General features: G+C 38.4%; 1 protein-coding gene across 2 annotated transcripts; it reads left to right on the forward strand.

Annotated features, from left to right (window-relative positions):
* The first annotated feature begins 128 nt into the window (after positions 1-128).
* smox (spermine oxidase) lies at positions 129-11,726 on the forward strand. Of its 2 annotated transcripts, XM_082164882.1 has the most exons (7): positions 129-284; positions 4,897-5,131; positions 5,257-5,483; positions 6,382-6,555; positions 7,415-8,114; positions 9,673-9,833; positions 11,196-11,726. In XM_082164882.1, the coding sequence occupies exons 2-7, from the start codon at positions 4,924-4,926 to the stop codon at positions 11,346-11,348; spliced, it is 1,623 nt and encodes a 540-aa protein (XP_082021008.1). In that variant the 5' UTR covers positions 129-284; positions 4,897-4,923; the 3' UTR covers positions 11,349-11,726. The 2 variants fall into 2 exon arrangements, with proteins under 2 accessions (XP_082021008.1, XP_082021009.1); XM_082164883.1 differs by lacking the exon at positions 6,382-6,555.
* The last annotated feature ends 3,103 nt before the right edge of the window (positions 11,727-14,829 follow it).

A 14,829-nucleotide genomic window follows, 5' to 3' on the forward strand; every position in this document is an offset into this window, starting at 1 on the left:
TACTCTCTCATCGTCACTACAGAAAGGATGGGCTTTGTGTGTAGTTCAAACGCCCCTGTCTGTTGCAAACAGTGAGTCACGCCAAGAAGACTCGGTTGAGCGCCGGTGTTGATTTCGTGGCGGTACGTCACAGATCCTCATATTTATTCAGCGAGGAGGCAGCGGCATCGGCTAAACTGGCTGCTTCTGGTTTCAAGACATAAATACAAAGCGAGACGCTGCGAATAGGCTATACAAAGAACAGAGGATCGCTCTCCGCTTTACGCTGAAGACGATAAAGTCAGGTAAAGACCATACTAAATATGATGACGTGCGTGTGTTTTAGCGCTACAGTGTTGAGTGTTTTAAAGATGTGGTTTGTTAACGGAGACACGGTTTATCAAAATTGTAAACAAAACGGACTCGCTGGACTGATCAGTGTTTTCACATTGGACAGAACCTGTTTCTCTCAGTCTTTTTCGTTTTTTTCCTCCGTTATTTTTTTTTGAAAGCATAGTCCTTCCATTGTCTGTCACAGTTCAGTTTTCATTCAGCTGCTTATTATAATGCGCTGTTATATTAGGACATAAATAATAGAAAATGTTCAGTCAGCTGAATATGGTACAGTAAAGGTTGATTTCATGAAAATAGTATTTAGTAAATGTCATAGGTTGACGTTTATTTTCGTATCACTGGAGGCCACTCGCCCGTTACTGTGTAGTTACGTGGCAGCGCTGATTCTTCTGGACGCACTTTGTGCTGCTACTTTATCAGCAAAACTTCACTTATCTCAACTCAATGACACAGTGCTTCGGGGTTTTATGAACGCACAGCTTTTTTTATCGTAGGGTAGGCTATATAGAATTTTTTAAATGAGCATAATAATAATAATAATAATAGGATATTAATATATATTCATTTGTATTGATCAAAACTGGAAAGCTAAAAAATTGTATCCCATCAGGATAGAGATTCCTCTGCCGGCTTCAGTTCCTGTATTTGGAATGCAAGTGTTTCTAACTATTCCAATCTACTTTAATAAGTCATGTTGATGATGTGGAGTGGGATACTGTAAAACTGTACAGTTTCTTTACACTGACATACTTTATCTTACAATGTGTGAATGGAGGGGCAGGTATTATATAGGATGTAGGTTGTGATTTCTAGGTCATGTAGAGTGTGTGCATCCCAAAAGCCCACCCTTAATCTGCAGCAAGTGAGGAGCCAGGACGTTTGGTGTGGTTATTATATTTCTACAAGGATCAAATCCACAATGGCTGGAGGTGAAAAGAGTTCAAAAAAAAAAAAAAAAAAAAAAAAAAAAAAAAAAATTCCCATCTAGCAGAAGTACTATTGCTTCAGGCTGTAGTTCAGCAAAACAGCAAAGTTTGAGCCACAGTGGTGTAAGAAATTAATGCTGAGGTTGCTCCGAAGGAAGAATTTCAAGATATATCAGTTACTTCCCTTAAATATTAGGCAATGTCTCTGACTCAGTTTGATTTCTAAACACATCATGAATAAGGTCAAAATCACCAGGCAGAGAAGTATCACCTAACATACCCTTGTTCAGAAATGGCAAACATGTTGTATCAGAATTTTTGTCTAAGAGTCTTAAGACTTTTGAGAACATATTTAAATATACAAAAGCCCCAGTACCCTGTTCATGGGAAAGGGGTTACAGTGTCCTCAACATCAAAACTTCTAGTTGATGCTATCATGCTAACAAGGAACATTAGTGTTTGTTGAAAAAAAAAAAGTTTGAGAAGCACTAGGCTATATGGGTCATCTAATGTAGGATTAGAACAATGGAAACCATGCCTAACATTATCTCATTTTATGTTATGGCCTCATCCTGACTTCACAAGATGTGGCCTTTTGCCTTTGCCTTGAAAAAACAGATGTACCACAAGGCAAGAACTTTCTCATGCATACAGTGTTTCGTACACAAACCTTCTCAACCATGACCATTGCACTGAAAAAAAAAGGTGAATGTCTGTAGTTATGTTTTATTTGGTACAGCTGTTTCTAATGCCTTCAGCAACTTCTGATGTGTTCCATGATCTAGAAAGCCCTAGTTTTATCAGCTTTGTGTGTCTGTTAAACATTGCACATGCATTCTGGTTAACCTTAAACGGCATTCGATTGGAACGGGTGTGGTTAGGACCTGCAGTTGCACTGAGGATATCCAAAACTTTCCATTTCAGGACCCCATCAAATAACCTCTCCACCTCCCTGTAGAGTGGCCTTTCTATAGGAGTTTTTAGTTGTGGGTCATTGATATGCCTCACTGTTTCTCTCAGTTCAACAGCAAATGTCTCCTTGACCTACATGATGACATCACACTCTCACATTCGCTAAAGGGACCCATTCTAGATAAGCATTAATCCATGAATCAGGCACTTCCCATTCTATCACTGCTGCCACTAACCAACCTTACAAGAGCTGCTTTAGAAGCAAGACTTTGCTGAAGTCATAAGTGAAATTACAAAAATAGTGTAAGGTCAGCTTCTTTAAAACAAAAAAAGGCCTTCAATCTGTAATTTTTAGATATACAACCGCAAAGCTTCCCTATAGTCTAGTTGTTTTTCTAGCTGTAGGCCACACACTGAGAAATTTCAGCTTGCTTCACTGTATCTGTGTCTGAAGCTCCGACACTCCAACATTGTGTGTGTGTTTAGCTGAATCCTTATTACACACATATTACTTAACATGTTTTAGCCAGGATAAGGTTTCATGTTTTGCTATTTTCCCCTGACACTGGTTTCTTTTGCAGGTGGAATCGATTGTAATCATTGTAAAATTCTGTTCCATTTGTTCAGAAAATGGTTTTTGTTAAGCCATAAAGCATGCTGATATTCAAGGCCTTAAAGGGATAGTTCACTCAGAAATGAAAGTTCTGTCATTAATTACTCATCCTCATGTCGTTCCAAACCCGTAAGACTACCGTTTATCTTTGGAACACAAATGAAGATATTTTTAATGAAATCTGAGAAATTTCTTTCCCTCCATTGACAATCCACACAACTATCACTTTGACGCTTCAAAAAGTTAATAAAGAGATCGTAAAACTAATCCATATGAATTGAGGGGTTTAGTCCAAATTTTCTGAAGAGACACGATCACTTTATACTCTGAACAGATTGAATTCAGGCTTTTATTCACATATTAACATTCATCAACGCACACATCCGAAATGGAACCTCAACAAGTAGGCTTGCTTGACTTGTGAGAACCAATGAGGTTCATTCCTGTGTTACACAGCACATTTGAGCTTCAGCAAGAACCAATGAGGTTAATTCTTGTGTGTTACACAGCACGTTTGAGCTTCAGCAAGAACCAATGAGGTTCATTCTTGTGTGTTGCGCAACACGTTTGAGCTTCTGCAAGAACCAATGAGGTTCATTCTTGTGTGTTGCGCAGCACGTTTGAGCTTCTGCAAGAACCAATGAGGTTTGTTTCCTTCTTTATTTTTATAATAAAAGCCTAAATTCAATCTGTTCATAATATAAAGTCATCGTGTATTTTCAGAATTTTTTTACTCAACTGCTCAATTCATATGGATTAGTTTTACGATCTCTTTATGAACTTTTTGAAGCACCAAAGTTGGTAGTTGCGTAGCTGTCAAAGGAGGCACAGAAATCACTCAGATTTTATTAAAAAAGATCTTTATTTGTGTTCTGAAGATGAAGAAAAGTCTTATGGGTTTGGAACAACATGAGGGTGATAATATGGTGGTATAACTTTCATTTTTGGGTGAAGTATCCCTTTAAAATGTGTGGCTAAATTCAGTTGAGGTCACATGCTGAGAATTCTCAAGAAGGAAACAACCCATTCATATAGTAGCACACAATGCCGGCATCACACTAGTACCTTTCTGTGTTTATAATAAGTGTTCTGATTGTCATTGTGCGTCAGGGAAGCCACAGGCAGCCCTTACTGTCCTTTCCGCAGTCTGATAACAAATGGTGTTGATGAATTTGGCCTGTGCAAACTCCTAACAGGAGGTTATCGTGGTGTGTACTGAGAGCATAGTAGCCACAACCTCATTCATTCAAATCAAATTTATTCATAGTTGTCAATCTCTTCCTCATTGCATGTGAGCGGCTGTGCCTACTGGGTACAATAACAATGTTGACAGATAAGGGTTGTGTGTGGTTGTGTGTGTTCATGTATAAAGAAGGGTATCAGTGTGATAAATCAGGTCACTCTGATGTGAGGAAAGATTACAGTAAAATTTCCATTTGGTCCACTATAATAACATCCTGTTTCCAATATTCCATTATCACTTTTTCCACATTCAGGTCCTTAAATCAATAAACTTGTCTTATGAGGTCTGTCCAACATCAGGTGTATCTTTTTCTTTTGGCTGTAACACGTAAGCTGGCGTGTTTATGTGAAGGCCTTGCCTGAAAAGCCTGAACGGAAATGTGAAGAGCACATTCATTTCCTATCACAGTGTAATTATTTTCACAACCACTTACAGACCTTTTCCATTCACTTGTGCAAATGGACTCTGTGCAATGACATTTTACATTCTCTAGTATGTTGTTGCGAGTCTGTTGCTCTGCCCGACACTGTGTCCTCAGATGAGTGAAGACAAAATGAGAATCAAATTTACACTTCACCGGCATTTTTGCTTTGTCTTCATTCTTATTCAGCACTGCATTAGTGATATAATCACTCTCAACTCATACACACGAGGTTAGAGATAAGACACCTTATTTTGTGAAAAGTGTTATTTAAGGTTGTGCTTTGAAAAGACACATTGTTGCAGTCAGTCCTTTGAACCACATGCTCGAAGATGTAAAGTTCTGTATCTTTGATGCGTTCTTTTCCTGTGAATAATCTCTATTATTAGTCTTGCTGGAGGGCTTGGTGTTTGCTCTAATGGTTTCTCCTCATCTCACCCTTCCCCAGATTCCCTAGAAGAAGAGCTTGGACGGCATGCAAAGTTGTGAAATATCTTCAGACAGCACTGATGATCCTCTTAGTAGAGCCCTACACAGACATCGACAACCTCGAATAATAGTGATTGGTGCGGGCTTGGCCGGCCTAGCCGCCACCAAAACCCTCTTGGAGAACGGCTTCACCAATGTCACGGTGCTAGAAGCCTCAGACCGTATCGGAGGCAGAGTGCAAAGCATTCAGCACGGTGAGAACAACTGTCTTATCATATGACAGCATCCTTTTTATTCTTTCTCTGTCCAAATACATCGTTAACTTTTTCAGATCAGAAAATGCTTATTTTCAAGGTGTCCTACCTCCTTCTCTCAACAGGTAAAACCACTTTGGAACTTGGAGCAACCTGGATACATGGGGCAAATGGGAACCCCATCTACCACCTGGCTGAGGAAAATGGGTTGCTGGAGCACACCACAGAGGAGGAGAGGAGTGTGGGCCGCATCAGCCTGTACGCCAAGAATGGTGTGGCCCACTACCAGACCAACAGCGGCAAGCGGATCCCAAAGGATCTGGTGGAGGAGTTCAGTGACCTGTACAATGAGGTGATGGAAGAGAGCGGAGTGCTTGGTTTTGTGCAAGCAAAGCTTGAACCTTTTGGTGTAGCCTCTTGTCGATAAGGCTTGAATAAATAAACACATTATGGCAGAGTTTTGCCTTGTGATCCAATCACAAGTGGTCTGCCAAGATGCATTTCTGTTTCCATCTGTATTAAGCAGCTAGCGCGAAGAGCATGCAGTGCTTTACTGCAGTCTCGTACCCTTTCAAAATGGATAGCATTTCCTTCTCAAATGTGGTCACATTTTTGATAGGGGTTGGGGGAAAAATCCGGGCCAGTAGAAAAAATCCTTTGCGATGAGCACTGCATGTGTTCTGTGGTTGTTACCACATCCTGAGCTGCTGTTCTCACAGTGAGCCTTTATCCCTCTATATCTCTCTCTCAGAGTGTTTTGAAAGATCCCTGTCTTTAGTTTGGAACTAATATTTATTTAATATTCCTTTTCGTTTGCATCTAGTATCACACCCTGTTTCATTAATATAGCAAATATTTTGGCTAGTAAATGAAAGAGACACTTAAAGGGATAATTCACCCAAAAATGAAAGACCCCCTTTTAGACCCCCTCATGTCATTCCAAAAATAGATATTTTGATAAATCTTAGTTTTTCCCATACAATAGAAGTCAATGGTCACCAAAACTGTTTGACCATTGACATTCTTTAAAAAAGTTAGTTTCGGAAAAACAAAAGGATGAGTAAATTATGACAGAATTTACATTTTTGGTTGAACTATCCCTTTAAAGTAATGCAATATTTTGACCATAGCGTATTCCATCCAGAGTAACTAATGCACTTAAACCCTTGTTTGTAGTAAGGATAGCTCCATGATCTGATGACACTAGGATCTCACTCTTGTAATCTTGTCGAACAACCTCCTTTGAGCAGGTGTACGAGCTGACTCAGGAGTTCTTCCAGAACGGAAAGCCTGTGGGAGCCGAGAGTCAAAACAGTGTGGGGATCTTCACACGAGATGTGTTGCGCAAGAAGATCATGCTTGATCCTTATGACTCAGAAAGCACCAAGAAACTTAAGTTATCTATGCTACAACAGTACCTCAAGGTGGGCGGGGCATTAATGTCTTAGAGAGATTTTTCATAAGCAAATCATGGTTTGATTACTCATAGGATAGTTAAAAATCAAGATAAAACTCTCTGAACCTGATTTTGAAATTAGCGGTGTGGGATCACATTCTCCATCTACGTTACAAGCCACATCAGGAAATAGCTGAATTCCTTTCGTAAGCAGATTTGTTGCAAATCTATGACAACATGAAACACATTGCATGTGTCATCACCTTTTTAAAACAACAGTGATGTCAATCTTACTGCCATGCTCATTACCCACTCTGTTGCAACAGTGAGTTTCTCTTGTGGAATGCAAAACTGTAGACTTCTGCCCACAGAGGTGTGGATTACAACAATACTACTGTTTTAATCATTTCCCACACTTAGACTTAGACTCACAATGGGCTTGCATTCACAATTCATGGAATATTTAAACTTCTTTGTAAAAGTCTCACACTACAGTTTGGTCAGGCTATTCACAGAAATTCTGATAGTACTGAAAGCTTTGGATTACTGAGGTAAAAGTAGGACAGATATTGAATGTCATCCTGTAATACTAGAGGTTATGGGAAGAAGGGGCAGCACTAGACAACAATCAGTTGCCTATATGCCTGCTAGACTATGTCTGCTTGTGTTTGTTTAGAGCAATATCAGTTGAAAAAGTAACCTTAGAGTAAATGGTGTTTAGCATGAAAACAGTAAACAAAGCTATGGAAGACTATACATAAAGCGAAAGGTCACATTATCTGACTCAGTATATTTAATTTTGGTGCCAAGAAGTATATTAACAGCAAGATGCTGATGAGACAAGTTTATGCACAATTTATTTCTTAATATCTTCTTTTGTGCCTCAGGTGGAAAGCTGCGAAAGCAGTTCCCCCAGCATGGATGAAGTGTCTCTAAGCGAGTTTGGTGAGTGGACCGAGATTCCCGGTGCTCACCATGTCATTCCTGTTGGTTTCATTAAAGTCGTTGAGATCCTGGCTCAGGACATCCCAAGTCGTGTCCTCCGCCTCAGCAAGCCTGTCCGCCGCATCCATTGGAACTGCAGCTCCCAGGATGCAGAGGAAATTTCCGACCAGGCTGACCATAACCAGGACCAACGACCCAGCCCTTCTCCAGTCTGTCTGGAGTGCGAAGACGCAGAGTGTCTGCTGGCAGACCACGTGATCGTAACGGCCTCTCTTGGGTTCCTGAAGAAAGCTCATGAGACTCTCTTCTCCCCAGGCCTGCCACAAGACAAGGCACAGGCCGTCCAGAAACTGGGCATTAGTACCACTGACAAGATCTTTCTAGAGTTTGCAGAGCCCTTCTGGAGCCCCGAGTGCAACAGCATTCAGTTTGTTTGGGAGGACGAGGCACAACTGGAGAGCCAGGCATACCCAGAAGAGCTGTGGTATCGAAAGATCTGCAGTTTTGATGTGCTCTATCCGCCTGAGCGCTATGGCCACATGTTGAGTGGCTGGATCTGCGGTGAAGAGGCCCTGCGCATGGAAAGGTGTGACGATGAGACTGTGGCGGAGATATGCACTGAACTACTACGCCAGTTCACAGGTCAGCATATGTGCAAGTGTAACACTGTAAGTCTTTAAACTGTAGTTATACACGTTTCCACAATACCATGCAATAATCTTGGTATTTAGGTGAAATCTTGTTTAAACTGATCTCTAATCAGGGTGTTACAAAGCAAGAAAATTACACCTCTCTTAATCTCTCATTGATTTGCAGACTCCCTCTTTTTCCCACCACTATGACTTAATGTTGACAGTTCTTTTGCCATTTGTCTTCAACAGAAAGACCATTGTTAATGTGTTGTTTGAAAATTAATTTAGCTCTTCAATACCTTTACCTCATTCTTATAATCCCCCATTTTGTTATTATGCCTCTCTGATAGAGCTGCACATACACAACAATCAAGGTACCGGTAGATCATTTCCAGGTGACAGGAGATTAGTGTAGGGGTTCAGCAATTTAATAATCAAATGTGTCATCCAAACAAAGAGTGTTTAACACTTAGTTAAGTGTTTTGCACATTTAACTGGCTATAGTAACTCTTTGACCACTGACAGAATTTTCCGTCATTTATGAGACAACGCTTCATCGCCATTTTCTGGCTTTCTGTGTTTTCACTGTTATACAGTAGGGGGCGCTGTGACATCTTCTGAAAGAAGAATGAAAAGAGAATGAAATGTCGACCCAGGACGAGCTAGCTATAGGACTGTGCATTAGGGGTGTTGATGAACTCTATCTACTCCATCTATGTTTTAATCTAGATAGTCTTTGACAAAAAAAGTATTTTCTTATTAGATTTATCCACACTGTGTCCAAGAGTTGATAAAAAGAATGCATGAAGCTAAAAAAAATTGTTGTTGTTTAAAAGCAGAAGCTCTGTTATTTCTTTTGATATTATTGCATGTTCAGATATGATGATGAAAATCATAAAAATGCTCAAAAATGGCTTAAAAAAGAAAAGAAAAAAAAAGCTGTCGGGGAAAGAGTTAACACTGTCTTCTTGTCATGCTTATAAGTTATATTTCTCTGTGACAAGAAATTACTTGTTAAATGTACTTGTTAAATCATGACAGAAAAATGACCTCTGTTAAAGTCACGGTAAAGGTATAGACAGGGGCTCCAAATTTTCAGTTGTGTGAAAGATTGTACTGTAAACAACTCTGGTTTCTCTTCCATTGTAACCCTTTCATGACAGAACACTTAGTCAGACATGAGGGTCAATGCACACATTCTCTGTAGATGATGTCAACAGGCTGGCATGCCAGTTAACTAGGTCAGTCTTTTTTTATCCAGATCCACAGCAGGTTTCCCATCTGCCCCAACCCTATATAATTAGTGTGCTGAAATTGCATTTGGTCACATCTAATAATTAAAAGGTCCCCTAATTTCTGTCATTATATATGACCCAAGACTAACTTCCCTTACATGTCCATTAAATCCACACCACCAAAACAAACACAGATCAGCATTATAGAACAATACTTTAAAAAAGACTGATCCCTGTAAAGTCTGTCAAAATTTTAATTTTCACAACAATAAGCACAGATTTACGTTTTTAATCAATTAGTCAATTTATTTTCATATGTTTGACTTCCATCAGGAAACCAGAATATTCCTAAGCCAAGGCGGATCCTGCGCTCCTCGTGGGGCAGTAACCCCTATATCAGGGGTTCTTACTCATTCACTCAAGTTGGCTCCAGCGGCAGAGATGTGGAGAGGCTAGCTGAGCCCCTGCCTTATATTAAGAACACCAAGGCTCCGGTGAGTTGAAATTTCCACTGAGTTGTATGGACTATTAAAGGTGCAGTAAGAGATTTCTGAGAATCATTGTTGAACTGTTGATATTTGAATTCAACCCAAAACAAAACACAGCCCTCCCTTCATTGCTCCGTCCCTCAAAATGCACAAACACGCAATGCAAGAGTGGATGTCTCTATAATAGCTGAAGCAAAGCTCAATAATGCTTCGCAGAAAATAAAGCGAAGATCACGAACGAATGACAAGGAAGAATAAAAAAATTAACAAATAGTACACGAGTAAATACAAGCAAGAGTTCATTGTTAGTTGGCAGCAGCACACACTCAAAACCAATGTTACTCACAAATGGAGCAGAAACAACACAACCTCTGAGTCCGTTTTCAGGCCTTCCCACTTCGGGTCACTCCAGCACAGGAAAGCTTTTCTAATATTAACGCGGGTCCTTTATTAAGCTCTTGTCTGATAAAACCCTTCTTTTTACAGCGATATTCCTCTTACCTTTTCTCTTTTGTAAAGCTTCTCAGCCATCTCTCTTTTCAACAGTCTTTCTTCAAATCTCCCTCTTGCTCACTCGCTCTCCTCCCCCATCATGAGTGTATACGCCCCCCTGCTGCTGATTGGGTACAGGTGTGTTGTGGTGCTCGGTCCGATCCATTTTCAACAGTGTTTTTCAGAAATCGCTCACTGCCCCTTTAAAGCAAATTTTGCAATAGCCACTTAATATAGTTTAGAGAACAGAATTTATTCAGTATCTTTTGGAACAACAGAGTAGGCTATATATGAGTATCGCTGCCCTTTATAAGTGCAAAAAAGTGAATTGTTTGTTTTCTATTAACTTGAATTAAACTACCTGCCAATTAAACCAAAGATAGCAGGTGACCTTCCAAGCAATAAGACTCGTTTCTTATTATTTTACTCAAAGACATTTGAATCTCGTTTATAACCACTTACATGGCCTCTTCACCACTTGCCATTGTTCAACTTTCCCTTGACTGCTCTAAATTCAGGCTGACCGAAGTCGCTTGCGTGGTGGTTTCTTAAATGTGTTAGCCTGTACTGAGCTGTGGAGTGCTGAGACTGAAATTTGAGTCAGATGAGAAGGTTGGGTTGTACAAGGCGAAGGGCCAAACAAACACACACATATATGCACACAAACATGCTCAGGCCAATTAAATGTCTGAAAGGAACAGTCTGACCCCACAGAGTACACAGCACAAAAGAACAAGAGATTGGAGACCTCACTTTTTTATATCGGAAAGATTAAGACTTATGCTAAAAATAGTCTATTGGGCCTTACAGGGCAGTCATGTTGTATGTTCTGTCAAGCTAAATTTTTGTTGTTCTTTTCTTTACTTCTATCCAAAGCCTCTACAGGTTTTGTTTGCTGGGGAAGCCACCCATAGAAAATACTATTCCACTACCCATGGTGCTTTGTTGTCAGGACAGAGGGAGGCCAACCGCTTGATCGAGCTGTACCAGTACTCCTTCGATGCAGAAACCACAAAGCCTAACATTTAAAATAAACAAATTGCAACAAAAACAAGAACCACTTACTAGTGACAAAAACAATTGTGTTATGTGCTATCTGTATTTTAAATGATTGAATTATGTATTAAAACCTAGTAGGGGCATTAAAATAATAACAATAAATCCTCTTTATACTGTACTTAGATTAGCACTCAGTAGATTTTACTTGAGATGTACTGTACAAGGCTGCCATGTGGCGCTATCTCTGGTCCTTATTTTTCTGATTATTTTTAATCCATGTTAATATGTTTCTATAATTTAACAATTTTTGTAAGTGCCTTCTGTATTTAATGTTATGTCTTAAAAAAAAAAAAAAAAAAAAAAAAAAAAAAAAAGACTTGATATGAATAAAGTGTTAATGTGAATAAGCATGAAGTTTCTTTCCAAGTCTGTTTCTGTTTATTATTCATTATTAAAATGTCATATTTTTTTTTTAAAACAAATATGATTGAACTAACTTTCTACAGTTTGGCCTTCCGGATATATACAGTACAGGCCAAAAGTTTGGACACATTACTATTTTTAAAGTTTTTGAAAGAAGTTTCTTCTTCTCATCAAGCCTGCATTTATTTGATCAAAAATACAGAAAAAAAAATAATATTGTGATATATTATTACAATTTAAAATAAATGGTTTTTAATTTATTATACTTTAAATTATCATTTATTTCTGTGATGCAAAGCTGAATTTTCAGGATCATTACTCCAGTCTTCAGTGTGACATCCAGTCTATCACATGATCCTTTAGAAATCATTCTAATATTCTGATTTATTATGAGTGTTGGAAACAGTTCTGCTGCCTAATATATTTGATGAATAAAAGGTTAAAAAGAACTGCATTTATTAAAAAAATAAATAAAATTATAATAATATAAATCTTCTTTACTATCACTTTTGATCAGTTTAACACATCCTTGCTGAATAAAAGTATTGATTTATTTCAAAAAAAGAAAAATTACTGACCCCAAATTACTGACCAGTAGTGTATATTGTTGTTACAAAAGATTTCTATTTTTAAAACATTTGCCTCTTTTTTTTATCTTCTTTTTATTCATCAAAGTATCCTAAAAAACGATCACAGGTTATGAAAAAAATATTAAGCAGCAGAACTGTTTCCAACTTTGATAATGAATCATTATTAGAATGATTTCTAAAGGATCATGTGATAGACTGGAGTAATGATCCTGAAAATTCAGTTTTGCATCACAGAAATAAATGATAATTTAAAGTATAATGAATTGAAAACCAATTATTTTATATTGTAATAATATATCACAATATAAAAAAAAAAAATCTGTATTTTTGATCAAATAAATGCAGGCTCATTAAAAATAGTAATGTGTCCAAACTTTTGGCCTGTACTGTATAATATATATATATATAGGCTATATATATAGAGAAAAGACAACAGAAAACCTTTTTGGTTAAAAAACAATGGGGGAAACATAGGTGTGGGGAATTTAAATAAAGATCCACACTTCAGTTCAGTTGGTGGCAATAGGGTCCTGGGTTTGCTATAACTGCCAAAAAAAAAAAAAAAAAAAAAAAAAGGAGGCGGCAGAGGAGAATAATGAAGAAGAAGATAATGATACAAGATTTAATGTGAGTAAAGCGAAATGTAGTTGTGTCTTGCTTGCGCAGATATAGGCTATATTGTTAGTGAATATTTCAGCTTCATAGGATAAGGATTTAATTAGCCTACACTATGTAGGCTACATGGATCACCAAAATACCAAATTAGAGATGACTAACGTTACCTACTATAGGTATTTCTTGTTATATTAAACATAAGCTAATACAGAGCCAAGCAAAATCGTTGGTACATTTTTTTTTTTTTTTTTGTGGATGGTGTTCACTCTAAACTTTATGTAGCCTACTCACTAGCTGCCATCTTCTGGTCATGAAGAAAATCACTATTCGTGGCTTGTTTTTTGTTAATTTTTTTGTAATATGCTAGATTTTGCCTTTGTTCCGTTGTCACATTAGCCTGGCCTGTCCAGGGTTCACTTTTCAAACAAAGTAGGCCTACCACCTTCTTATCTTTGTAAAACCAAAGAGGCATATGATCACATTATAAATAATGAAATAGCCTATAGCTTGAACATGAAAGACATGTTTAAACGCAAAAGAAAAAAGAGATTGCTTTTGGCTGCTTACCTTAGTTAGACGAGTCACGAGAGGGTCGGCAGATTAAACTGAGACTAGCCTAGAAAGGCGTTTTTTAATCGTTCTTACAAACAAAAACGTACTACGGAGCCCGGGAAGTAACCTGTGTGGGAGAAAAAAAAAAAGAAAAAAAATCCGTCCGCTCAGTTTATAAACTGTACTCACGAATTCTCAAACTGTTCCCTCGGTTTAACAAATCGTACCCACGAGTTTTTAATCCGTGCTTTCAGTTTTACAATCTGTACCCACAAATTCATAAACCACGGGTTTGTAAACTGTAGGCCTAGTAGGCTAATCACGGATTTGTGGCTCGCCCTCATTTTAGAAGAACACCAGGAGGTACGTTGTTATCGAATCTTATTGTATATTGCTTTATTGTGTATTAAGTTGAATGATAGGCGTAATTTGCGGGTGGGACGGGTGGGACATGTCCCCACCACTTTTTACTAAGGTCGATATTGTCCCCACCACTTTTGAAACATCTCGCGGCACGAATGTACGATACAAATAAAATAAAAAAAATCTCCAGTTAACTAGCAGAGCATTCATTTAGTTCGTTTGTTAAATAAGAGGCGAGCTAGCACTGAAATGTGTTGTTTTTGAAATCAAGTGATCAAGGTGCTCGTTGCCCCTGCAATCAGTGGCGCGGAGGCGGTGTTCTCTTGTGGCTTGCGCACTGTCTTCACTCAGACACGCGCTTCAATCCGTTGTGGAGACTCTCTATTCGTTCCGGTGAAATTACAAAACAAAATGCAAACAAACGTATCCTTGCCTGATATACAACCACTGATAAACATAATCGGTTTCGATAAAAAAATAAAAAAAATAATAATAATAATAATATGAGTGCGGATTAGAACCCAGAACCTCTGTCACGCTTGGGCAAAGTTCTGCCACTGGACCATTTAACTGTACCCTCAAACCTCATTAAACGACAAATTAAACCCAATGTTGGCTACTATTTAAAACCCACCCACACTCCCACTTTTTAAAACAAAGTTACGCCACACATCAAATTGTTATCATTCCATAGTTTTAACTGCGTCTGCATGCTTAAAGTGATTCTCAATTGTAGCGGGTATGGGGTGGAATATCGAGTTTGGCTCGAGGTCATGGTGCAAAGGACCCTAGGTTGATTTTACTCCGAACCATCCCTTTAATGATGTCATGCAGGTGGTGGAGTAATAACTTCTTTTAATGAATCTGTTTGAGATCGAATTAATGCTAGATGTTTTGCTATAAATTACGGACATGGCATCTGAGTTATTTGCTTTATTTCCAGATTCAATCATAGGCTCGTTCTTACG

The sequence above is a fragment of the Leuciscus leuciscus genome (assembly GCF_965113295.1).
Source record: "Leuciscus leuciscus genome assembly, chromosome: 3".
Classification (NCBI taxonomy): Eukaryota; Metazoa; Chordata; class Actinopteri; order Cypriniformes; family Leuciscidae; genus Leuciscus; species Leuciscus leuciscus.